Source organism: Musca domestica, unplaced genomic scaffold, assembly GCF_030504385.1.
Source record: "Musca domestica strain aabys unplaced genomic scaffold, Musca_domestica.polishedcontigs.V.1.1 252, whole genome shotgun sequence".
Lineage (NCBI taxonomy): Eukaryota > Metazoa > Arthropoda > Insecta > Diptera > Muscidae > Musca > Musca domestica.
Genome location: NW_026712280.1, coordinates 313,778 through 340,982, shown reverse-complemented (window position 1 = coordinate 340,982; position 27,205 = coordinate 313,778). Strand labels below are relative to the sequence as shown.

Here is a 27,205-nt window from a genome sequence, read left to right as displayed (position 1 = left end):
TGTCGGTCTGTCTGTCTTGTTCGAAGTAACATGAAGGATTTCGTTACCACTTGTGCAACATTGTATCGCGTTTGGTTGTCGTGTGTGTGTACCATGAAGAGGGTTGTTTCTATACACAGCTTTCCTTCACGACACACAGCTTTCCTTTCATATTGAGCATCCTCTTTAGTTTTCCTTGAATATCGATGTTGCTTTTATAACCGGCTATGAGATGCAATTGTGTAATTCCCCACCTGTACTTACCTTACCTTACATTACCCAGAGAGAAATGTTGACAGGCAAGCTGACAGACACCGCGCGAAGATAATATTTGCCAAGTAACAGCATTGCATGAAGGTTGGCTTCTGACAACATTTTTTCTTCGTGAAGTTGATTGTTCTCGCATCTTTTGTTTGCAAAGTTATTAAAACCGAAGATTGATGTAACGTCGTTTCATGCAATTTGTTCTGGCTAGGATAGGAAGAGGGAGGCTACAAGGTAACAACATTTTAAGTCGTCTAGAAATGAAATGAATAGGTTTTTCTTGTTATGGCTTTTCAAAATGTAGACCAACACATTTGTTACATACTATGGTGACGTTTTTTCTTATCACTATTCATTCTGTGATAACTCTTATTTTCTGGTAATGCGGTTAACTCTTAAAAAAATCATTAAACAAATTAAAAAAAATAATAGTTTAGTTTTCATTCAGTATCATATGCGTTCGACTTTTTCTTTACCTTTAACTTTTTCGAATTGGAGTTCCGTATCAACCCTCCCTGTTGATTATTAATTCATTCCATTCAGTCAATCATGCAGGATGGCAATGACGACGAGTATGATCATTTAGCACAATCATCAGTCGTAGGGAACAGGATTAATGTTCATGAAACGTATATGTTCCATCACATGGTGCGGCAGTCAAGTAGATGGAATGGTGTTCATTGTGTACCACTTCCTCCATCCATCCATCATCAATCATTTAATAACTCATGTTTTCAATTACATAAAAAACGCTGCTCTCTCCAGGGTGTCGAGTTGGTCATATCGCACACACCTTTCTGTTTATGTTTGTTTTCTTTGCGTTGACATTCGCTAAATAATTCTTCTTGTTCTCCTTGGTAGCTGCTGATTTGCATACCACCAACAAAAACTAATTAATCTTGTTTTTGGTTTGTGTCGTTAATGTGCGATGTTTAACGCACACTCGTCGTTCCACCCGCACTCCCCTTTCTGCCACACGATTCGAGTGTGTGGGTACGTGTGTGTATTTGTCCAAAAAGCATTGTTCGACCAGCAACAGACGTCAAAATGTATATTCCATGGCAATGTTTGTTCTGCCATACCACGCTTGTCTCGACGGCATTCAGTACGGATTCGTTTCCACTTGCAACCACTTCTGCTTTCATTCCATGGCAAATTCTCTAGCTTGACAAATTCTCTGTTTGGGCCACCTGTACGAGGAAGTTGTTCCGTTTTTAATCTGGAACTAATTACTTCGATTGTCACGCTTAATGGCAGCCAATCGAGTGTACGTTTTACGTGGATCATCGCAGTCATGCACGTGAAGAGTACATTTAGCATTGCCGACGTGATGAGAATGTCTACGATGTTGCCCGTGTTGCCGTAGAGGCTGGCTGTTTGTGTTTTTGCTGCATTCTACAATCAAACTATCATTACAGAGAAAAGGGACGATTGCTTGCTTTGCTAAGCACCGATGCCTGGCGCTGAAGCAGAACGGTGTTGAGTTTACCTATTATAAGGTGTCACATAATTGACAGACACCCAGACAGACTACCAATATTGTTCTAGACAAGAAGTTTTCTTTTTTAAATGCTATTCGTTCCTTATACTACCTACCAATTGCAGGTTTCATATGCCCGACCCGGCGGAGAATCAATTAAGGATACCAATTTATACGTCACCAATTTGCCACGTACAATCACCGACGACGAACTGGAGAAGATCTTTGGCAAATATGGCAACATTGTACAAAAGAACATTCTCAGAGATAAACTCACTGGTAGACCGAGAGGTGTAGCATTTGTAAGGTAGGTTTTCTTTAGCCAGCAGCGGGGATCTTCAAAGTGCGATTAACATAATTGGAGCTGAATTTGCTACTATCATACACCACTGGTTGCAAATAATCATTATTTTCTTATTTTTCTACAGATTCAATAAACGCGAAGAAGCCCAAGAGGCCATATCGGCCTTGAATAATGTCATACCAGAAGGTGCCTCACAGCCCCTGACTGTGCGTCTGGCCGAGGAGCATGGCAAAATGAAGGCCCACCACTTTATGAATCAATTGGGAATGGGTCCACCGGCTGCCCCCATTCCCGCTGCTGGCCCTGGCTACAACAATATGGTGCACAGAGGTAGACAAAATAAAATGCGCAATCACAAAGTACATCCCTATCATAATCCCCAGAAATTCATATAAATTTGAAGGCAAACTAAGAGCGTTTCTTTTTTTCTCAATATAATAACACACATACATACATATATAATCAAATTAGAAGAAAACGTGGCATGTATCACACATAAACATAAGTATACATACGTACATACATTTTAAAGGAATCGTGACAAAGAAAAGCTCGTCTATAACAAAATACGGGACACATACATATTCCCTGAGTTGAACAAAATATACACATATATAAACATAAATATATAAATAGTTGTAGTAGTTCTCTCCTCCTTTTCAAAAACAAAAAATATATATATATATATATTACTAAGACCAATGAAATGACTCTGTGGAGAACCATTATGCTTATCCTTGCGAACATCATTTTAAATTAATTAAAGAGAGTTGTGGCAACATTTCCGCCGAATGCTAAAAGAAATTATATTTTTCCATCTTGTGTCATGAATATGATCCTAAAATGATCGCTTTTAACTTAACTTAAGGGGATATATCCAGTTGCAGAGCACAAATAAGGTTTTTTTTTTTTTAATTACAAATTGTTTTTAAAGAAAACATCTTTAAGAATTGTTTAACTTGGTCTTGAGCTAAACGTTTTTCCACGTAATGATGTCGTTACTTATTCTGTATTACCAGAAAGGGGTTTTTAATAAATATAAGTATAAAATAGACGAGAGACTTAACAAATAGTCTTCAAGAACAATGAGCAAACAAAACAACTGGTGTATTAAATAAGCCAGCAAAAGTTTAAGAGGCCATTTCGAATCATGCCATTTCGAAGATGAACAAACAGATTCTCTTTCAGCGCTCACAACGAATTAATGTTCCCTTGTTCGAATTGGCCTACAAAATTTAATTTTTTTAAATTGCAAATGAATATTAACACAAGAAATTTGGGAAAAGTCTCTCTTTTCGGAATATTGTCTGCAATGGTAACAAGCTAATTGTAAATGGGAGTTTCGTTATAGCTCTTTTCAATAGTAAATAGTAATTCATTGTAGAAAATTTTATGATTTTCCTTTGAGATCACCAACTTTTGTTCTCAAAATATTGAAATTGTTTCGCACGACGAAGAACTAGAAACTTAATTGAAAACAGTTTACCAGGAGTTTGCTCAAGTAAAATTGTCTAACACAAATCAAGACATCACTAAAATTAGGAAGTCAAAATAAGAATTCGGAAGGAAAATAGTAAAAAGTCTCCCATACTGAAATGAAAAAGGTGTTCCTTCTTTAAACAGGGGAAATTCCTTGTGATATCACCATTAAAGTAATCAAATCGAAAGGATATCATGAGGACTGGCAGTACACGAGTATTCAACTCTCAAATTAGCGTTTTCTTAGATATGGAAAAATCTTTTTAACTTACTTCTAAATAAATACAATCACCACAACTACAATACAACAACAAAAATTGAAAGTCTATATTAATACAATGTTAACTTTAGATTCCCAATATACATATATATTCATATTTGAAATTATTAAATTCTATTAATATGAAATGCAGAAAATGGAAGAAAAAAAATACAAACAACTATCTTTGTAGAAGATTAGAAATAAAAACTTAGTTTCTCAACAACAAAAGAAACCTTTTTTTTTTGTCTACGTGTGTGTGTGTTTTTCTTTCTCGTGATAAATCACTGAGTTGAATGAAAACTTAAATCATCTATGGTATATATGCAAAGAAAAAGATGAGTCGAGTCATCTTTATCAACGGGAAGAATATTTTTTTTGTTTTTGTTGTTTTTTTTTTACTTCTAGCAAACTATTCAAAATGAAAATGGTGGGCGTGGTAAGTATGCGCCAACCGATATTTGCAACTTCCAAGAGATGCTTCCTTGTATTTGCTCCCCCACCCAAAGATATCGGTATCTCGAGTTCTTAAACAAAGAATCATATTTTGAAAAACCAAATAATTTTTTTTTTATTTTTTTTTAAATAAAAACAGCTCTTGAGGAAAAAATGATTGATATTATGTTTATAATTATTGTCTCCAAATGAGGTGAGAAACATTTTTGTTGTTTTTTTTTTCATATACCTATTTTTTTTTTGTTAGTGAAAACACACACAGTTTTTTTTTTATAAAATTTTAAATAAGTTTTTTTTTTTACTATTTTAAATGAAAAAAATATAAACTATAACTGTGTCTATTAAGCCCATTATGCCTAAGCTTTTTAATGATGTGCATGAAATACAGTGAAAACAATCGCAAATACATTTTTTTAACAAATTAAAATAAAATGTCACACCTGAGGCGAATTTGAGCCGTTACGTTTTTTTTTTTTTTTTTTTTTGCTTTCAATAAGAACCATTAAACATGAATAAAACAACCCAATACTTATTCTAAATTGTTGTTATGACTGAAATTTTTCAGTACAAGTGTTGTTTTATTCAATTTTGATGGATTACTAGGTCTTGATTGGTCTTCTATTTGACCTGGTAAAGATGCCTTGCGAAACAAACTTTTTAAGTCATTTGAATATAAAATATTGATACTTCATTGAATGAATATCGCGATAAACAAAGCCCGTCCAAAAATTCATTTAAAATGACCATTGCATCACACTTTTACAGAATTAAATTCCAAGAAATATTCTTATCATAACCATTTCCAACTGAATATAAGACAAATGTACGTAACTTCCAGGAGGAAAGTAATATCATAGTCCTGCAAATACTGACTAAGAATAATTTCAAGTGATGATTGAAAACTATACAAAAATTAAGTCCCGATTTGGATTAGGCGAGATTATTTGCGACAATTGTTCTCGTTCTCTTTAGAACTCGGTCCTTGCATTTACAGAATGCAATTTGTTTCGTCAATTTTCGTTTCGTTTTTCATAACAGTCTTTGCTGTCATTTTTATAAATATATTTATACAAAAATAAAATCAGAATATTGCCGACCAATTTTTCCCCTTTCTATCCATCGCATCCCTCTCTCCTACAAACAGAGACTTGCCGTAAGTAAACCTGCCTAATGTAAATTCGGATTAACTAACAACTATTCTTTGTTATTTTTAAATTTAAATATACACCTCCATAATTCATAACTTACTAGCTGATCCTATTCCCTGTCGAATTCCATTTTCAATCAGAACAATAAAAGAAAGTCGTGCTCCCGTTTTGCACTTACCCGTTCAATTTAATTTACATATCTATGTAGTAGAAAATGTTTACAACTCGTCTTACTTCGGGTTTTTAGCATCAACATTTTAGTTCTAAGTGACTTAATTGAATTTACGATTTTCCGATTTAAACAAAAATGAAAAACATAGTCCATAAACAATCCATATTCCCAAAAAAATTTAGGAATTATTATTTTTTTATATTTTCCTTTCAAAACTGTTATTCTTTTTTCCTCTTTTTTCCTATTAACATTTTTCTATAAAGCATCATAATTATGGAAATATTTTGAATTTCTTTTTCATGCTACTGGTGGTTGTCCACGTTCGTGCGTATCCTGCCTCTTACCCACAGCGTACAACTATTCTGGTCTTCTGGATGGTTTTTATCGCAACAAGTCGTATCATTATCCTTACTTATAATTCAGCCACACTCTAGTGTAAATAAATATTTAATCTTTAATTAGCAACAACAACAAAGGCAAACTCAATAGTATTACGATATGAATTAATTAATTAATAATGAATGACTTGTAAAATGTTTAGGTTAAATTCATTCTTGTATAAGCTAACTAAATTATTGTTAATATACATAAATTCGTAATTGTTTTTTAGTACTGCATTCAATTATTACTTCCCATACTAAGACGATTCGTATAGAACAACACAGAAAAAGAACAAACCATTTTGTATATTGCTAACAAAACCAAAAGGAAAAAAAAAGAAAAAGAAAAACAATTGATTTGTTTTTTCTACATGAAAGACTTATATTTTTATTTTTAACTTTTAAGATTAGGAAAACAAGAACTATGAACTTGAATATGTTTGTGATTTTTTTTTTCGTTTTTGTTCGTTTAGTTTTAATAAAACAAAGACTGGAAATTTAAGTTGAATTTTTCCTTTAATTTTACCCTTTTAACACCAGTAGGTATTTCTTCTAGTTTATTTTAAAGCATTCCACAAACATTTATCTCAAAATATTTGGTCGGTTCCAGAAATGCAAGAATCTAAAATCGATTTATCGGTTTATGATATTAACACTAGTAGATTCTTGCAGGTTCTGAAACAGACGAAGTATGTACGTCGGAAATTGAACCAATTGAATTGAAGGGTCTTTTTGTAAAAATAACTAGCCTAACATTGAAATTATTGTCAATGGTGCAGCTACCTAAGTATGGATAACCTTGTAATTGTTTTTTTTTTATAAATCTTTAATGATTAATAATTAAATTTCTTCATCTTAGTCTATAAAAATTCTTGAAATTTACGCGATCCTTTGTGTTTTACAAAAAGCCCTTCAATTCGATCACTGCCAGACAGGTAAGTTTTGTGAAAAATTACACCTTAGATATAACTTGTTTCTTAGGTAGCATTTGATAAAATGACGGCTAAGACAATAACAATTTCGTTCTGTAAAAGTTTAGCACAGATACAGACGTTGCAACGAATTCGATTTCTCTTTTCCAAATATGTACTTTTTAGCACTACCGTCATTACATTGATTTGTGTCCTAAAATTACAAAGAAAAAACCAATGAAAAATGTACCTTAGCAACAAATTAGAATCTCGATTATATATATTTGTTTAACCACTGTTTTGATTTCTATACCTTGTATGTGTCTTTGAGTTAATAAAAAATAAATATTCTGACTGATTAATGAAAAGTATTTGCTAGTTTAGTTGAATAAATAATAAATACAAATTCACATGTAATACATAGAAATACTTAATTAATAATTAATTCATGTACACATTACATGTTAGACTAATTAAGAAATTATATACAAATCGTTTAGTTGGAAACTGGAAATCAACTGATCATTTACCTTCGGTGGCCTGTAATACATGCACACACAGCTGTCATTAACAGTTTGTAATGAAAGTTCTCTTTGAAGTGCAAGGATTTGAATTCGCGTCAATATTGGAACTCTTTATCCTATGTTTTGTAATTTTTATGTTTTATGTCGCTTACACGCAGAAGTTCTCAATTTCAAGCAATAACTTGACTTGGCTTCACTCGGCGATAGCAGTAGGGACACTTTATGCCGTTGCTTGGCATTCTTAGAGTGGCTCGTGGGAATTTTAATATTTCATTATCTCTAAAGCAAAGCTAAAGACATTTGGGAGGGAGGGCCCAGGCGCATGAAAAGATTGGAAACTATAATTTTCTGTGCCATACCTAGTCATATTACAATAATGCAAAAGCGAACGTGCATGGTAAAGAGACTGATTACGCAGTTAATTTAACATTTAAAACTGGCATGCATGAGACTATTTAATATTTGATCAAAGAAATCATTCCCATATTTGACATCTCTAAATTATCACAAATATTTTGGGACAACAATTCATTGCAATTTTGAATTTAACCAAATCTTGGTGTTCCTTTTACGTAATCCAAGGCGTATTTACAAGGTAACACGTTAAGGCCAGCTGTTGCCTGATTTTCGCATTATAATTATAAATATATTAAAAATAACTTCCTTTCTGATGGATTTCACACGGAAATTTCGTTTCCGGTGTGATCTTATTAAATAAGCCTTGATCCAAGTTTCTTAATGTGTTAATGCATTGTATTAACATTAATTATATTAATTGGTTTTTGAATACAATTACGACTTTGCTTTGCTTACTCATAGGGCATGGCAGATTAGTATGTGCACCTTTACAACTTCAGAACTTCAGGCGGAACAGTCGACTTGAAGTAAACCTAACAATTCATTGTTTAATATACAAATTTAAAATAAAATTCTCAAATTTGTCAGCTTCTTTGAGAATAATTTTCTGCAGAGCAGGTTAACAACATCTTCTAAGGTGTTAATAATTTCAATTAACTGGAAATCCCTATGATTTTCATCCATGTGTATAAATAGTTTCTAAGGAACAGATTTTAATTAGTTTGTGACATGAATTAAACAAAACAAAAAAGTAAATAAATGAATGAATGATAAAACTGACTTCCATAGAACTTACCACATTAGCTTTAGCATTTAAATTTATATACAAAACCAAAATTAGTACTGTTACAAAACGATATTGTTGAGCAAATACTGAAATTCCACGTTAAAAAAAAGAGTTAAATTTTTTGTAAATTATTAAAAAAAAAAACAAAAATTTACCCTAAAAAGGTTCCAGAACAAGTCTAACGAAAACTTTGTATATTAAATATTTTTTCAAATGAAATGAAAATCCTTAACAAAAATATACATAATTATATATACGACGATAAAGTACTACATTTTTTACTTAAGACAAGTTAAAACAAATATTTATAAACAAAACAAAAAGTAAGAAGAAGTGAACAACGTCAACTGCCCATAAAGATTTTTTAACTAATAGAACAAAAAAAAAAACGAAAAAAAAAATAAATAAAACAAAAAACTAATCTAATTTTAATATAAATATTTAACAAACTGTTAGCGGATCAAATTATTTAAATTTATTAATAATGAAAAAGATGGAAACCAACAAAAAATGAAATTAGTAAACACAAAAGTATACATACGGAACCGGCGTCTGTACCGGATGTGTAACAATACCAATTAATTCTTAATGATAATAATTTATGTAAACGAATTTTAAAACAAACAATGCATCTTTATAAACATAGTGATTATATAATAAATTAAAACAAAAAAAACACACACGAATCTAAAATTGATCAGAGTCGAAATTACCGAACTAAAATTTCAAATCGTTTGCAACTAATGATGAATTACAAAATTTCTTTCCTTTCGTTCAAGGCGCAAATCCAACTTTGGGCAAACAAATATTATTTAACTAATGGGTTTGTTACTTTAAGTTTCCACAATTCAAATGCATTCATTAAAAAAAAAAAAAAAAACTTTTCTTTTTTCGAGCATTTTTTAACTGAAATCTTCAAACATTTATGGAAAAATGTTGAAACAATAAAAAAATACGTAATATGTTTCATTAGCAGCAAAATTTAAAGTAACTGATAGTTGAATACATTTCAAGAAAATCAAATCGATAGTTGACTATTATGAGAATAAGTAAATGATGATTGTGAGGCACAAAAAGGTAAATATTTTTATTTATAACTCTATTGCTAGTTGCAGTTTATAAAAATTATTTTGTTTTAGCTACTGTTTTACCCCACTCTCTTGTGGGGACAACAAAACATATGAGTTTTGGAATTTTTGTGGACTATATTTAACTGAAGTCATTTGTTATCTTTATGAAAGGTGATTTTGAAAACTAGTAGTAGTACTAGTCAATGGCTACACTTCCTAATAAAAAATAGACAGACGTCTGATTAATTTTCCTGCAGGAATTGTCCAGCAGTTTTTTTTTCTGAGAGAGTGAGGAGATGTATCTTCTTTTAAAATCGCTTGCCCAATTAAAAATCACCGAAACGCAAAAGGAAACATTTAACAGAGAATTAATATTCGATTTTTCTTTGAATTCTATGACTCATTTCAAATATTATTAAATATGAAATTTGTCTGAAACTAGTAATGAAGCTAATAATTAACAATAAAGAAATAAATAATGCTAAGCTAAGAGAAATTGACTGGTGAGAGGGCTATTTTCTTGAGCAGCACTGCAAAAAGAAATGTCAATATTTGTCTCTTAATTCCTCCAGTTCTCTTCTTCTTTGTTTCCATAAGATGATCTACTCTTAAAATATTACGAGGTTTCTATGAAAATTTTTCTAGACCGACTTCTTAAACTAAATTGAAGTATTTATATTCTCCGTTATTACATTCATGTGTGATATCTGTCCACAAAAACACATAACTCTTGGTTTTTATTAATTATTTTTTAAGCTTCCAAATGTTTAAGCGTATTATCCTTTTTTTTTTTGTTCTACAATCCATTCAAATTAACAACAAAAGAAAAACAAATTGTTATGATAAAAATCAACCTCCCAATTTATGACTTGTTATATAATGTATCTTTATAAATGTTATATATACAAAGCAAAAACAAAACAAATCGATAAAAAAAGAATCAACAACTATATATTCCAATTATATACTCTATATACTGATATAAGCATTAAAACCAAATGACAAAATCCAAAAAAAAAAAGAAAACAACAAATATTTACAATTATATTTAACGAAAAAGACAAAAACGATTTTTTATGTCAAACAAATCCCTATTTAAATTTAGACAAATATTAAATTAAAAAATAAAATACAAAAGAAAAACATGAAAGAACAAAATATAATTTTTTCCAATTTCATAACCTAACAACAACAACAAAAACAACAGACAAAAAAATGTGAATATGATTTTGTGTATTTACCTCCTTTCCCAGCAATATTTAAACAAAGTAATAATAATTATAAAAAACAACAACAACAAAATTAATAACAACAAATAACAAAATAAAACAACAAACCGATGTGTGAGAAAACAAAATAAAGATTATTATTTGGAAACTATTTAAGTGAAAAGCCATTTTTAATTCAATGCAAATGCAATCTACAGCGTAACCTCAGGGGCTTTGCCCGCCTGCAGTGATGAAACGATGGAAAGTTGTTTCCTGATTTTAGTTTTTCTTTTTGTGAAATGATGGCCAGGGGCCATCGTTTGAGTTGGATTTGTTTTACAGCTAAATATCTTGAGCTACTTTGGAAATCTAATAATAATATCCCTGCGGATAAATATAGCTTGCACTTGTAAAAGGAAACATGAATGACTCTACAACCATGGTCGAAGAATACAGGTAGTCGCTTCGACACAGCTGCTGGGTCAATGAATTGTCACACCAATTTTTGAATTGAAAATTTTGAATGAAAAATTATACAAATTTGCAAAAAATGCATATCTTAATAACCTCTGATAGGCGTCGTATAAGAAAACATATAAATATAGTCTTATTTTTGAAAAATCATTGAAAAAATGTTGACATATCAATGTTCGCCAGCTTTGATGCATTTACCTATATTCTTCTACCATGTCTACAACGTGATAATTGTATGATGCATATGTTACACATTATTTTGTGATGTGTTTTCTTCTGTCTACGTCGATATACTTCCCTAAGTGGCAAAATGTAAAAGTTAATAAAACTGTATTTTTCATTTATTTTTATTTCCTTGCTTTTAAAAGCGTATTTTTCTTTTATTGTCATACCTGTCCCTCAATACTTCCTACTGATCCCAACGAACAATATTCATGCTCCACCTAAACGTGGAATTCGCTCAGCAATGTTTGCGTATTATTGCGCATTATTTATGTATATATGTTTCAACGCAAAATATATGTCAGCCCAATATGTTTAGCTATTTTTATTCATAAATTTCCGCATTGTTTCGTTTTCTTTAGAACTGTAGAAAAGTGATGTCCGCTCATTGACACATTTCATTTCGATTGTTATATCGCCCAGAACCAAGCACAGCATCAGAACTATGAAAATCACAAAGGTTTTTTTTGGGATGCACATCGATTCCCAATAAAATCTCCCCCGTTTTTTTTATTGGCACAACATATTAATAATACACTCTGGGTTTTATTTTGAACATCAGGGGATCTTTGGTTCTCAATATCAATTCGGCTATGAGATGTATTTCCTCTTCACCGGGTCCCACATATTCTACGGAATAGTGACGTAGGACATTGGACAAAATGGTTTTAATTTCCAAGACGGCAAACTTTTGTCCAATGCAATTGCGTGGTCCTGCCGAAAAGGGTATATAGGCGTAAGGGTTTAGCCGTTCTGTGCTATAGCCTGCCTCGAAGCGTTCCGGTTTAAAGGTGTCCGGATCGGGGAACAACTCCTCCAGTCGACCCAGTTGCAGGGGGGAAATTCCAATATTGGTACCAGCGGGAATAATTTTACCATCTGGAAGACATAAACAATGGATATTTTATGTTGCCAAAATGAAAATAGTTCTTGAATTCAAACATACTTATCTCGCATTCCTCTGTCACTTTCCTGCCCAGCAGTGGCACCGAGGGGAACATACGCAGCGTCTCCTTGATGCACAAATCCAAATAGTGCAAATTATTTAGGTCTTCAAAGGTTACGGGTTTCGACTTGTCCTTACCCAACACCTGTACTATTTCTTCGAAGCATTTCTGCTGACATTCCGGATAATTGGCCAAGTTGTAGAAGCAGAACGTTACGGCCGAAGACGTCGTATCGTGTCCCTCGAACATGAACGTATCGACTTCTTCGCGGATGTCCATGTTTGTTAAGGGCTTGCCGTCCACTTGCGATTGCAACAAAATGTCAAGGAAAGCCATTTTCCTCTTCGAACCGGTATCTTCGTCGGCGGCATCAAGTTTTCCCGCTTCTTGGGCTTTCAACAGTTCTTCACGTCTTTGGACAATCACTTTCTCGGTGAAGCCGTGTAAAACGGCCAATGCCTTTTTTTCCTCACGGGCCAGTCTGGTGAAGCGATAGGTCAACTCGAAACGACACAATATGTCAAACATACGTTTGTGCAATACCATGGCAATGCTAAGGGATAGGCGAGGAGGTTATTCAAGATGGGACAAATGCCAGATGCTTGGTAAGTGGCGTTACTTACGTTTTTACGGCTCTCACATATTCGGAATCGGCATTGGTTTGGGCATTAACCGACACGCCCATTGCCGTTTCTGAAGAGAAACAAAAAAAAAAACAGAAACAAGTGAGACTTAAAGGCGGTAAGTGAAAAACATTTAGACCGGTAACTCAGCTCCACACACACGAATGTGGAGGTTCAAAATAATAAATTAATTTATTCATTCAATTCACAAAAGTTGTGGATGTATAAGCAGCTTGGCATCATAACTTGTCATCTTAATGCCAAATTATAGGAAAAAACGACAGGATTCTGGCATCCCTTTATGATATGTCACAAAATATGTCATGCGGAAATTCAAGCTGCTAAAGTATTCACACCTTCAGGCAACATTAGTTTCACTTAAATTCTTGGTAAATAATCTAAATAAAAAATGGATATTTTTTGACAGTTTCATGTTTCGCATGAAATCACTCGTATATGGATCGGGACCCTCAGTATAGTCTCTACTGCAAAAATGACCGAACAGACCCCAACAGATGTTCCCGATCGCAAACATTTTTTTGTTTACAGTAGCACTAGTGTTATCTTATCACAGCCAATCAAGTGTCCGAATTGGCGAAATACGTGCCAATGCTTGATAGTAAACCCCCGACCCCCCACCGTGAACTTTGTCACAGAAGTGGTGGTGTATTTATGAGATAGCAAACATTGATTGATACGATAGTTCACTTTCGCGTTTCGAACAAAACATTGTATTGCATTTCAATGAAAAAAACAAAAAACACTTTTGACACCCCGACATTTGCCTTTGTTCTGCAACTATGTCAAAATATCCCCCGTCTCCTTACCACATATTGTGTCCAGGGTACACAAATTCACCCAATTATACAAATCGAATCCCTCGTCCGAATGCATGCGATACTCCTTGTCCAAATTCTCAACCAGCACACGGGACTCGCGCTCAAAGATCCCAATGAAATTTTCCAGAATTTTAAAATGGAAAGCCGGTGTAAGGACCTTTCTGCGCGAATGCCACTTCCTGCCGCTACTGAGAAGCAACCCTTCGTTTAGCCATGGCTCCAACGCTGCATATTCGTGGGCCTTGTCATTGAATCGCGTGGAACCTAGGACCTCTTCGACATCCCTGACATCGCCCAGGAGTATGTGAAACGATGGTCCAATCCACAGCTTATACGTGGGTCCGTACTCCAAACAGAACTTTTTAAACACCTGCACAAATTCGTGCGACTGCTTGCCGAGGAAATGGTGTCCATGACCAATCAAAGGTAGGGTAGGTGGACTTGAAATGTTGCTGGTCACATCCAGAATATGTTTGTACTTTGCGAAATACACGATAAGGCCGATCGCGGCTAAAAGCGCCAAGCAGACGCCGCAAAAAGCGGCAACGTAAATTAATCCTGCGATCATCTTTCAACGCCACCAGCAGCTGGACTTGCACTGCCTTAGAAAATTTGGACAGTTTGTTGTGGCCCCTGCTGGACAGGGGCGATTAGATTTCTTATCAAAGGAGAAACGACAAAACCATAAAATATTCGACTTGCATTGCCTCTGAAGTGGACGTTATCTATATCTCTTGTCTGATTTCGAGCAAAGACCAAATTTGCACGGACTTTACTTATTTTAATCTAACATCTCAAAGGAATGGACATGATTTGACGAAACCTAACAGTCGAAGGGAAATGACTCACTTCCTTGGAATTGTCAAGAAAAGGGAGGACGGTGCCAAGCCATTATACTTCTTTCTTACCACAGATCGTGTCCAGGGTGCACAAATTAACCCAATCATTCAAATCAAATCCCTTATCCGTCTGCATGCGATACTCCTTGTCCAGGTTGGCGACCAGTGTTCGGGACTCCTTTTCAAAAACATCAATAAAGCTCTCCAGAATTTTGAAATGGAACGCCGGCGTAAGAACCTTTCTGCGCGAATTCCATTTCCGACCACGACTGGTGAGCAGTCCCTCTTTCAGCCACGGCTCCAGCATATCGTACTCATGAGCCTTGTCATTGAAGCGAGTCGTGCCCAAAATAACTTCGACATCCTTCAGATCGGATGTCCATATGTTCAGCTCTGTACCAAGCCAGACCTTGAAGGTGGGTCCATACTTTGAGGCAAACTCGTAAATCGTGTACATATTTTCATGTGGGGGCTTCCCAGCAAAGTGGTGGCCATGGCCCACGATCGGCAAAGAAGGCGGGCTGGGCAGATTGTTGGTAATGTCGATCATGTGTTTGAATTTCACCAAATACAACACCAGGCCGATGGTGCTGAGGATTGTAAACAATCCGCCAGCACAGAGGAGGACGTTTATCAAGGCGGCGGCTGCCATCTGCTATCACTGTCGAAAGTTAAAACAGAACTGACTTCTTCGCAGTTGCAGGTAATTACGCTTAGGCATTTTAACTCGTCCTAATGATTAGATGCCCAATGTAATAGTATTGGTGAGAGCGACGAAATAACACTGGAAGAAAATATTTTTCTATTCATTTTATTTAGTCGTCAACGAGATAGCGATAGCGAGATAGATTAGGACCTAATCTAATCTCCAATCCAATAAACACTTTAAATTATTATCGAAATTTTCCGATTTTTTTTTTCGAAAATTCCAAATTCATGTTGTTCGGACGTGTCTATTCTTGGGTCTGAGTCGGAGTGTATGTTTGTTGGAAAACAAACAAAGTGAAAGGTCAAGAGGAGTGTGTGCAAAAATGGCACGTCATTGAAAAACAAAATCGACGAGCGTGTCACAGGCGAGCTAATGTCCAGGGTTTACATTTGAAGAGGGCTGGTTATTTATTTTTTTTTTTTTTGTGGAAACTTCAGTTTTCGAATGTCAATTCAATTTGACATATTTTATGGTTACATTGAAATAATCCAAAATCTCTCTTTTTGAAATCCTTTCAAGGACATTTGCAGTCATCCTAGCCATGTTCATATTCGAAATTCACCTCAGTTTCACCCGAAACGGGTACTATGTCCAGCTGGATCCATATTCAAGTATGACTTTCTAGGAATACCGCCATGTATAAATTATGTCCGTCGGAGTCGGAAAGTACCATTTAGACCCTGTAAAGTGTGTAGAATTACTTTGGATCCGACATTTTACAACCGATGTTGGCTATAGAAAACTATTCAAAACTGTTCTCTTCACTCGCTCTCATTTACTGAATTTTGGGTTATAGAACAACAGTTTGTACAGATGAGGTATGTCTGTTTACTTTCCCCGTGAGATTTAACCTACTGAACCTTTTTGCAGCTGTCATACATTTTTCTCAATTCAATCTCTTTTACTGGACCTGTTTTTTTTTTTTTTTTTGCTTCACTTTAAATATTTACCACAGATGACATCCAGGGTACACAGGCTTATGTTTTCATAGAAATCGAATCCTTCGTCATTGGCTTTGTCCAGGGAATGGTGACGTATCTTTTCTACCAGCAGACGAGACTTTGTATCGAAAACCGTTACATATTCCGTTAAGATGTTGAAATGAAAGGCCGACGTGAGAACCGGTGGAAATCAATAACCCCTCGCGAAGCCAGGGCTTGATATTGTGCCGCCTTCTGCAGGTGTTTCATGGAACCCAATATGGCCTCTATATCGTCGATGTGTGAAAAAACCATATTCAACTGGGTTCCCAACCAAACTTTGATGGTGCGATGACCCTCGCCCATGGACACGATGCGCTGCATCATCAAATGGGCCGGTACTCCAATGAAATAGTGAGCGTGACCCACTATCGGCAGGGTGGGGGCGCTGTGTGGGTGACATCGATTTTATGTTTGAATTTTGAAAAATACACAACAACACCAATCGTTGTCAGAATCAGCGACAAGCTTGCTGTTATGTGGAACAGCAACGTCACCGAATCGAAGTCGAAGTTAATCAACATTTCGGTTTGGCAAGGAAAATATATTGAACCGAACAGTCGCCTTTGAATTCGAAAATGCTACTGATGAGATGAGCGCCACAGTTGGCGATTATCTTTTGGCTATTTTCAATCCCAGATTCATTCCAATTCGAGATTTTCAAAAACAAAAAGGCAATAATTTATTGATTTCGTACACGAAGAAGATCCATTTCTGATAAGTGTACTCTCGTCCATCTCGTTTCAAGGTCATGGGTGTATTGTACATCAATCTAGGCATTTAAGCAGGGACTGGTAACAAAAAAAAAATCCTTGATCAAAACAGTTTTCTCTTCGCCACATGCGAGATAGAACCAAATGAAAATAACGTTAAATTATATGGATTCAGATCTGGTCGGTATCGGTGTAGAGCCCTTGCATTTCACCAAAGGAGGATGTTTGTAGTTTCACTAGTCTCAAGCATTGACGCTATTGACACTTCTTTCGCTGGAATTTGACCATCAACTAAACCAGCTGCCACAGAATTTCGTTAGCGCGATATAGCTCTAATACTTTAGCATTAAAATATACACTGGTGGCCAAAACTAAAGCAACTGAAATTACAAAGAGAATGACTGCCCTGTAACTTTTTCAAAAATTAAGAAAATGAGAAAGTTTTTCTTGTTTTAAATTAGGTACTGTATTCACTTTTTAAAAACCTAAAACATAAAACCAAAATTCATTTTTATATAAAAAATAATGTTTGGTAAAGTCAATTAACCGGATTTTGGCTTGGACAAAACAAAAGCAACTCTATTGTACACGCATATAACCGCTGCAATTTCAGATTGTTTTTACTGAGATATTTATCGCTTTTTGCTTCCTTCGACAATTTCGCTTGTCATAAATCCTTTTTGAGAAGTTTTTTACAACAGTATGGGTTTTTCTTTTCGTTGTTTAAGTACTGCCCAAAAAATTTAAAAATTGTTAGAAGCAAATACAGTACCTGAATAAAACAGCAAATTATCAGTGACTATCAAAACAACAAATCACAGAAAATGATTTCCGAGAAATATTTCATAAATATTTATGTGATTCCATAATTATTTCTGTATACTAAGTCGGTTTTTTTGAAACTGGATCTGTAGTAACAGTCCATAACGGATGAAGGCCGTGAAAAACTTCAGCCCGTACTGATCCACAAATTGTGACAGAAATAAAAAACAACTATTTAAGAGTTCAACTGGATTGGTAAGAGAGCAATCATTGGATATAAGCTCGAGATCAGTGCGTAGACGAGTAGTGGCAGCTGGTCTGCATGCCCGTAAGACATCAAAAAACCATTTATATCTGAAAAAAATCAAAAAGGCTTTCGGAAACGATAATATTAAGTGGAATCAAGTTCAATGGAAAAAAACATTATTTCTGGGATGAGTCCACGTTTAATATTAAAGGCTCAGACGTGAAAAATTTTACGGTGAGAAGACCAAAAAATGAAGGACTCAAGCCGCAGTGTTGCAAAGGTACTGTGAAGCATGAGGGAGGGTCAAAAATGGCGTGGCGCTGTTTTTCTTTCTATGGACTTGGGCCTACCCATAAAATAAAGAAAGTTGTGGATCGGTTTGTTTACAAATATGTGTTGGACATCACGTTGTTCCCTTACACTGAGTAAAATATTCGGCTGATTTGGGTGTTTCAGCATGACAATGATCCCAAACTTGTATCAAAACTTGTCAAATATTGGTTGCGGATGTCAACAATTCATGTTTTGTTATGGCCGACACAATCACCTGACCTAAACTCCTTAGAAAACCTTTGGAGTGTCGTAGATAGGAAGATCAAGAGAGATTCGGAAATAAATAAGCACAACATTTTCTAAAGAATTCGGGGTGCCTGGGAAAGCACACCCAAGGATCAAATTGAGCGTGTTATAGATTCAATGCCTTGTAGGTGTGCAGCTGCTATCAAAAATAATGGTTATGCTATCGACTACTAGCCAAAATTTAATTATTTTAAAATAAAAAATCAAAAGTTGCTTTAGTTTTGACCAAGCAAAAATTGGGTCATTTTAGTTTTCCACATATTGTTTTTCGTTCAAAATTATTTTTGTATTTTTATTTTTAGTTTCTTAAAAGTGAATTAAATCCCTCATTTAAAACTGGAAAAATAATTACGATTTGTTTATTTTTGTAAAAGTTACAGGACATTTATTGTCTTTGCGATTTAAGTTGCTTTAGTTTTGGCCACCAGTGAATGTTGCACTAAAGTTTCACTTAGGTAAAATAAATACTCTTCTGGTAAAATAAATCCTTGTCCCACCTGTGGCCAGCAGCCTAATACTGCATTCCAATAGCACGTTCCACATTCCACAGCTGCAATTCTGTTATTCATTCGAAAATTTCGACATAGCCTTTGTAAATGAATTGAAAAATAAAAGTCCGTTTCAAGGGTCCTTCACCCAAACCCTCATTCAGAAAATCAAATGGCCTGGATTTTCAAAAATCGATCACACAATAAATGGGCGATGGTTGGGCGCCAATAAAATTCTATGAAAGCAGTTCAACATCAAAAACATTGGCCCAATAAAAAAGTGCTGGTAGCGCCCAAGTGTAATTTGTGGCAATGACCGATTCAACCACAACCGCCCTCTTCTCAGCACTCGGATTACAGAATGCACTCGGTGAACCCAAACTGAAAATCATGAAGTATAGTATAATGTCTGGACCGTACACGTGGTTGGCAGTTGATAAGACCCAATGGGTAACACACTATGTGTGGGTGTGTGTATGCAAAATAAACACACACATGCAAATCAGTTGAATCTCTATTGGGAGAGAAAAATTATGAAATGTTTGTTAAACTTTTTGAAGAATCTGTAACAGAGCCTATGAACTTGATAGGGTTTTACGACTGTCTGTAACAACAGTCGGTCTGCTACAACAGCAACAACAACTAATGTAACAAATTGATAATTATAGTTGTCGATTATCTCTCTTTACAGGGACAACTACAAATTGGCATCATTTATCAGCATCAACATCAGCATCAGCGAGACATCAAAAAAAAGATGTGTGGCAATAATGAATGGGACCCGAAGAGTATTCGGAAAGAAATATGCTTGGATTTTGCTGCAGAGTGTTTTTTCTTTCTATTTTGGGCATTTATTTCACATACAGGAGCACATTTGTTAAGTAAAATGTCGACATTTGTTATTACACGAAAGCTAATTAATCAAACTAGCGTGTGATTATAAGAGGCCAAATATATCTACATGCAAACATACATGGGGAATAGGAGGGGACAAATCAAATTTGCTTAATATTTCCACTTGATCTCTTTATGCAGCGTAACGACATCACTCATAATCGGAAATAGCATTTCAAGTTCATGACTAAGCAAGTGAATGCTTTTTGTTCTCTTCAGATCACATTGAAGTTTATTACACCCAACACATCAATGGAATGTTGAGGCTCTCGGTTGCCGTACAAAGCGAGCAGAATGTGGCAGGTAGAATTTTCCGTTCCGTTTGTTGCGTCCAATGGCGGCCACCGATAAGTTTGTTTACCCTAACATTTGCCTCGCCAGTGACGATGTTCTGACGAGGATGATGTTGATGTGGGCTGATGCAGATGATGCTGATGTAGATTACTCATGTCTGTTATTACGTGAAAAAATATAATTTGGTGGCACACACACACCCACATTCAAATACCGAACTCATTTGAATGATCGGACATTTTTTATATCTACATTTTAGACGATTGGTGTTTACTAATACGCACAAGTGTACACATGGTCCCACTTTTTGCATACATACTGCTAAGGATAATATTGATTAAGGACGATTCAAATTTTTCACAATTTAAAAAAGACGCGTCACTCCTTTGTCATTCAGTCCAAAAATTGAAATATTCGTTAATGTTCCAATGTACACGAATATAATGGGGGTGTACGATTAGTTTTCGAGTAAAAATTTCTTTGAAGCTTAATTTGAGAAAATTTTCTCTCTAATGTACAAATATTGCAAATACATATAAATGTACTCAGCAAGAATTAACCACTAAGAACAGCCGATTGAAAAACAGCAGCCTTGCGGTCGATGCAAAACCAATGTTTCAGGAAATGGTTTAATTGATTTCAGATAATAAACATTCAACGTTGTATTATACTATTAAATAAGTTTAAAAATATCAAATAAATGAAAACAACTTGTTGGATATAATTTTGAATAATTCTAACAGGAAGCGGGCATAGCCTCAGAGAGGTATTTCTATAGTTTTACAAAACTGCTATACCTCCTTATTGTACCATGAAACTTGCCTCTTGTTTTTGTATTATATTTTTGTATACAAATGTAAACACAAAAAGGAATCCCATTCCCTTTACCACTCTCTTCCACAAACAGAGACTTGCCAAATGTAAATTCGGACTAACTCTCAGTAACTTAACTGTGAAAATTCTTCTCTTCACCTGCTCTCATTTACTCGACTCGAACAATAATAATTTGTACAAATTATTTCAATGCGTTATTTAGATTGTCAATTAAGTTGTCGTTGTATGGAACACACCTATTATCCGGTAGAGTTTTTCACAGCAGTTTCTCAAAGTCAATGTAAACAAGGATGAAAAAACACTGCGTTTATATTTAGAAGAGTGAAATATTTTTATCCAAAATAGAAAGAGAAAAAGAGCTAAAATCTATTTTTAACATTTTACCAAAATTATTTGTTTACACCTCCCACACATGCACAAACACATTAGAAATTCTGTAGAACCTAACTGTCTAATATTAAAAGAATTTAGAGAATTTTAAATATAAATAGGTAAACAACGAATTATTCGACAATGGAACTAATTGTTATTTAAATGGCAATGGAATTATATTTCAAGATTGACTCGTAAGATGAACTGCTATTGCAATTTAATTTGAACTGTTGCAATTTCAAAAAAAAAAAAGTTGAAAAAAGTCTTTATAACCCATAAGCCAAGATCGAAAAACAATTTCATTTTTCTGTTCCCGCAAAAACGCATAAATTTATTTTCCTTTTTTTCGAATATTCCAATATAGAAAGTACGATACAATGCAACAATATTGCCGATTCGCGGCAAATTCCTAATTTAATGTAATGCATATTTTATCTAACACACCGACATTTGTATCACACAAGGGCACTTGTGTTAAATTAATAATAAATCTGTCTGTATGTATGTTTTCAGTTTTCCTTGAATGTTGAATATGGCGAAAATATTCCTTTGAATGAAACCCAATGTACATAATATTGAACACGACGTCTCGGCTAGAGATTGGCTGACAGGCAGGACGCCCGGCATTTTCTCTTAATTAGCAAATATCTGATCATAAATTTACATATAAAGGTATCCACGCACACACACACAGGCATTACGACAGGCCACAGGAATGAAGTGCATTCTTGACGTCTCCCCGGCGGCAGCGGATGAATTATGCACTGAATGCATTTTTATTTTATTAATGCCAACATGACAACAACCAGCAATTAAATTAATCTATGGGCCACCACTTACAGATAATAAAATGCTTATAAATTGTAATTCAATTTTTTTGCAAAGCATCGAAACGAATTGAGTGTTTAGAGGGAGGGAGAGGGAAACTTTAGCAAAAATTGCATCAAAAAACAAACATGTTCATTTTTTTTTGGCCCAGATCTGTGAAATATAATAGACGACGAATCCCGTTCGCCCAGCACATGTCACCTTTCATTGTTATGGGATAATGCAGCAGCCATAGATACATACACACATACTTACATGCATGCATACATACATGGGAAGAACGTCAGCTTGCATATCGAGACAGATCATTCATTTATCATGTGCCCGGCTGGCAAGTGAACGAATATTGTGAATATTAGATAGGTAGCACCTAGGACTGCTGCAAGTGGGTGAATGAGTGGCTGAGTAATTGTGTTTGCACATCCTATACAGCCAGCATGAAGATTATGATGATGCACGGAATAGGACGGACACTTAATATTGACAAAAAAGGAAACAACAAAAAGGGACATACAAAAAGTTATACTCCAAGGCAGGAACTTGAAGGATAATGTAAAATGAAGTAATTTGTACACACACCCATACAAACAAAACAAGTAATTGTATGAATAAAACCAGTGGTGTTGAAAAATGAACCACCCGTATTGAAAAAGAATTTAGTTACAATGGATGTTTCACAAATATGATTTTTTTAAACTCTATGCGTGTCCTTTTAATCGATATTTTATAAGAACAAAAAAAAACTTTACTAGATGTTGTCTTTTTACTCAAAAGTCCAGGAAAAAGTTGTGTGCTGAGAGCAAAATAGAGCAAATGGGGTCCTTTGCACACATCTGAATCCTGAGGCCATTAAAATCACACTCTATATTTTTGACTTTGGATATTTATATCACGTTCATGTAAGCGGTGGAATTGGCAAATGTAGGTCCGCTGGGTCTATCAAATCCTGGGAACTGTAAATGCACCATTCGCCAATAAAAAAATTGATTATCCATCTCTTTTGGGGAAAAAGCCCAATAATAAATTTGTTTGCATTACCTAGTAATGAGTTAATCGTCTCGTGTGGTCTCAAAGTTTACATATAGCTATCAAGTTGAAGTTAGTGATCCTTTCAATATTCTTTTCTTCGCATTGGTTTCTCGAAAACCAACAAATGACTCAGAATACCAACATCCACGAATATCATTAATGAAGCTTGTCCAAGAATATCAGCTAGTTAGAAATTGATGGCACATGATGCCATCTGTCAAAGCTACCTCGTCTCGGGAGGGGCCTCATCACCGAAAACTTATGCATCACCGAATCTAAATACGTATTTGGTTGATCTAAAACAAAAAAAAATGTCAAAAAAACCCTCTGAAATAGGAAACAAATGTTTAGCGTATTCTTCAACACCAACCGTGTTTTATGTACATATGTATGTATGTATGTATGTGTACATAACTATAATAGAAGAATATATTTAGTTAGATATTTTGTTAATTTCTTTTTTTTTTTTGTAGTGTAGGAAGGCATCAAAGAAAAACGAAAATAAACTACAAAATTTGTTTTGCATTTTCATAATTGTTTTGTTGAAATTATTTTTGCCTCAGTGATTCACTGTCTAATTGTTATAAACAAATTTGTTGGTGTATGTGTGTGTGTGTTGTACACACACGTCTCTCAGCAAGCCCATACAAATAAATAATTTGCCGAACGTTTGCATCGATGTTTGGCACAAACAATTGTCACAACTCAATTAATAACCGAATGCCCGGCTGGCTTTCTCTTCTATTTCCGAATCAAATTTTTTTAAACGGAATTTGTCTAGAATATTGGATAGATGGGTTATAGTCAATCAGCTGACACTCGCTTACTAATTCAGCAGTCTGTGCAATTTCGGTTTCACCCTTTCAGTATTTAATTCATAGTTTTGAATTTTGGGATGCATTATTTAGGCAGTTCATTAAAAATACAAATACAATACAAATTCTATACACAGTTCTATAAATCCATGAATAATTCCGATGCATCATATTGGCAATCGTCATGATTTTGGAAAAAGTTAAATGAACTTTTGTTTTGTTGTTAACGCATCATTGGCATTTTATATAAACATTTTGTGTTTGTTATTGCCATCTGCATTCATCATTCTCTTTTCAAAAAAAAAAAAAACAAATAAGAAATTCAACCACAAACAGTATTCGCAATTCAAGGCAAAACGATGAGTTTTTAAATATCATTCGAGCGGAATTTATTCTATCATCACCGGACGACGGACGAATCATTTACGACAATGATCAATCAGCAGAGACGGCTGCAAATGAAATGCGCACATTACCAAGTTTGGTAAGAAATTGTAGAACGGAAATGAAGATACACACGCACACATGTGTATGTCTGTGTGAAATGAATAGAAAAGAAATTAAGGATGCCATTACATCAGATGTTATGGCATACAGACAAACATTTGGAAGGAACCTGAAAATTTAAAAAGAAATCTTCGAAAAATTTACATAAAAACAGTTATATGGGGGTACACGAAAACGAGGACCCGCATAAGTAATTTTTTGTCATAGGTTTTAGTACCCATTGAGACCTTTCAATACGAAATATGAAACAATTTAGGTGTCGCTAAAATCATTAAAATACCGAATATTGAGAGAGGAAAACGTGGACCGACAAATACACATGGGTGCAAAATGTTAGCCTAATATCTCAATTCGTTCTAAAAATAGCGTGGTAGCAACAGACAGACGAGGAGTTACAAACGTAATGACAACGTTAAGATATTATCTATAGTATGGTGGAGGGTATAAAAACTGTCGACATTTAAGAAGATTACATAACTTAGAATTTGTGGTTCCTTTTTCGAATTTTTCGGCTATTGACAATTTAATGCAAAAGTTGCCCAATACCACCGAGTTTAAAAATGGATTTATTGGATTTCCACAAGCAAGAATTATCAATTATGGCATCTTATATTAAAAAATATATAAACAAAAAAACCAAATTTTGTTTTCTAAATTTGTTTATTTTTTATGATTTTTTATATATGATGATGATATATGATTTTTTCACTAGTAGCAATGAATATTTTTATATAATCCTGATAAGGCGGAAAGGATTTGAAATAAGCAAATACATATTACGAATTTTACGATGTGGTCCAATGTTAGTAGGGTATTTGTGATGACACAGAATCGATTAAATAAATTATCTTTGCCACCTTTCTGACCTTTTAGAGGTTTGTCCTTGATAAAGCCTGGGTTGTCCCAGTTTATTGACCAGCTTCTGTATGTCTAAGCATATGTTTGTGTGTCCATCTAGATTTTATTGGCTCCAAGTGCCGGCATTTGTTGGAGAATGTGAGGGTTGGCCTTGTTAGAGTTGAGATTAGGCTAGTTTTTAGTCGAGATTGGCCTATTTTAAAGCTGAGTTGGTCCAGTTTATTGACCAGCTTCTGTATGTCTAAGCATATGTTTGTGTGTCCATCCAGACTTTATTGCTTACACGCGCCGTCATTTGTTGGTAAGTGTGAAGAAAAAAAAACTTTTTGTTTTGGTCTGTAATGGTCTCCCTATTAGACAATGATGCTCTTATCAGTACAAATTATGTTAGAATTGTGTGTCGATCTGTCGAGATGTAAGTCCGACCACTTACATGCTGTGACGAAATTGGTGATAGAAGTAAATTGTAACAGAAACATTGTTTTTATTTTGTTTTTCGTTTTGGTCATATTTCAGATGCATTATTGAATATTGACATGTTTTGTCAGTCTAGAAGTTGAAGGCATGCTTTGAATTTGTATGAATAATTATTTTTCAGATTAAAAAGTGGGCATAGAATTTAAGACAAACTTGTTTTAATTAGTCATCAGTTTTTTCTTTCAAGATAACGAAAACTAGGAAAGAAAAAATGTATTTAGTTCTATAGACTATTTGACGCCCTATATGTTTAATAAATAATGTGTGTATGTCTGTGTGCGGGTATTGATTTTTTGGTTATGTAATGTTTTAATATGAGTATAGATTCATAAGATGTGTAGTTTGATGTGTTGTCATAATTTAGATGCATTTCTAGGCGTATGAGTTTGTAATGGTGATATCGTTGTAAGAGTTGAGAAAGTCATCATGAAGTTTACAAACTTTCCCATAATAACATAATCTATTTTATGTTAGCAGACCCAGAAAATATTATTGATTATATAAGAATGCACTTTCATTATCAATTATATTTGGCTGAATGTTAAATATATAAAAGCAGAAAAAATTTGGAAAATGCATTCAGTTTCTAAAGAACTCTCAAAAATTAAAAAACAAAAATGGAAGGACAAAATTTAAAGTATGAAGGAGTGCATCCCATTCTCATGGAAGATGTGAAGGACGAAGCCGCGTTTTACGAGCACGTTTCCTACATTCTACAGGACGATATTGCAGCAAGAAGGGAGGAAAATGATGACGTAGAGCTGAATTCTGATGACTGTTCAAGCGAAGAGACCGAATCGAATCGAATCGATAAAGTGGAGGCGATACGAAATAATCTCCCTGAAAATCCTGTAATAACTTCTGTAGAATATTTAGGAGATGATTTCGTATCGCCTCCACTTCATCCTCGGTGTCCGATAAAATCGTCGATTCGGTCTCTTCGCTTGAACAGTCATCAGAATTTAGCTCTACGTCATCATTTTCCTCCCTTCTTGCTGCAATATCGTCCTGTAGAATGTAGGAAACGTGCTCGCAAAACGCGGCTTCGTCCTTCACATCTTCCATGAGAATGGGATGCACTCCTTCATACTTTAAAT

General features: G+C 34.5%; 2 protein-coding genes across 9 annotated transcripts in view; one reads left to right on the top strand and one right to left on the bottom strand.

Moving 5' to 3' along the window:
• The window catches only part of LOC131802995 (sex-lethal homolog), a 40,292-nt gene extending 29,697 nt beyond the window's left edge, over positions 1 to 10,595 (top strand). For 5 of the 7 annotated variants that reach the window (XM_059123851.1, XM_059123853.1, XM_059123850.1 and 2 more), the window contains 3 exons: positions 1,849 to 2,030; positions 2,152 to 2,357; positions 5,892 to 10,595. In XM_059123851.1, the coding sequence (XP_058979834.1) occupies positions 1,849 to 2,030; positions 2,152 to 2,357; positions 5,892 to 5,959 (456 nt within the window). In that variant the 3' untranslated portion in view covers positions 5,960 to 10,595. Of the gene's footprint in view, positions 1 to 1,848; positions 2,031 to 2,151; positions 4,001 to 5,891 lie in introns of those variants that run through there. The other 2 variants (XM_059123852.1, XM_059123854.1) reach the window with 1 other exon arrangement.
• Positions 10,596 to 11,661: 1,066 nt separating this feature from the next.
• On the bottom strand, positions 11,662 to 15,378 carry LOC101898930 (cytochrome P450 4d1-like). 2 transcript variants are annotated; one of them, XM_005177259.4, is made up of 4 exons: positions 13,872 to 14,628; positions 13,045 to 13,114; positions 12,421 to 12,974; positions 11,662 to 12,353 (listed from the first exon to the last, which is right to left on the bottom strand). In XM_005177259.4, the coding sequence occupies exons 1-4, from the start codon at positions 14,449 to 14,451 to the stop codon at positions 12,001 to 12,003; spliced, it is 1,557 nt and encodes a 518-aa protein (XP_005177316.1). In that variant the 5' UTR covers positions 14,452 to 14,628; the 3' UTR covers positions 11,662 to 12,000.
• Positions 15,379 to 27,205: the final 11,827 nt, after the last annotated feature.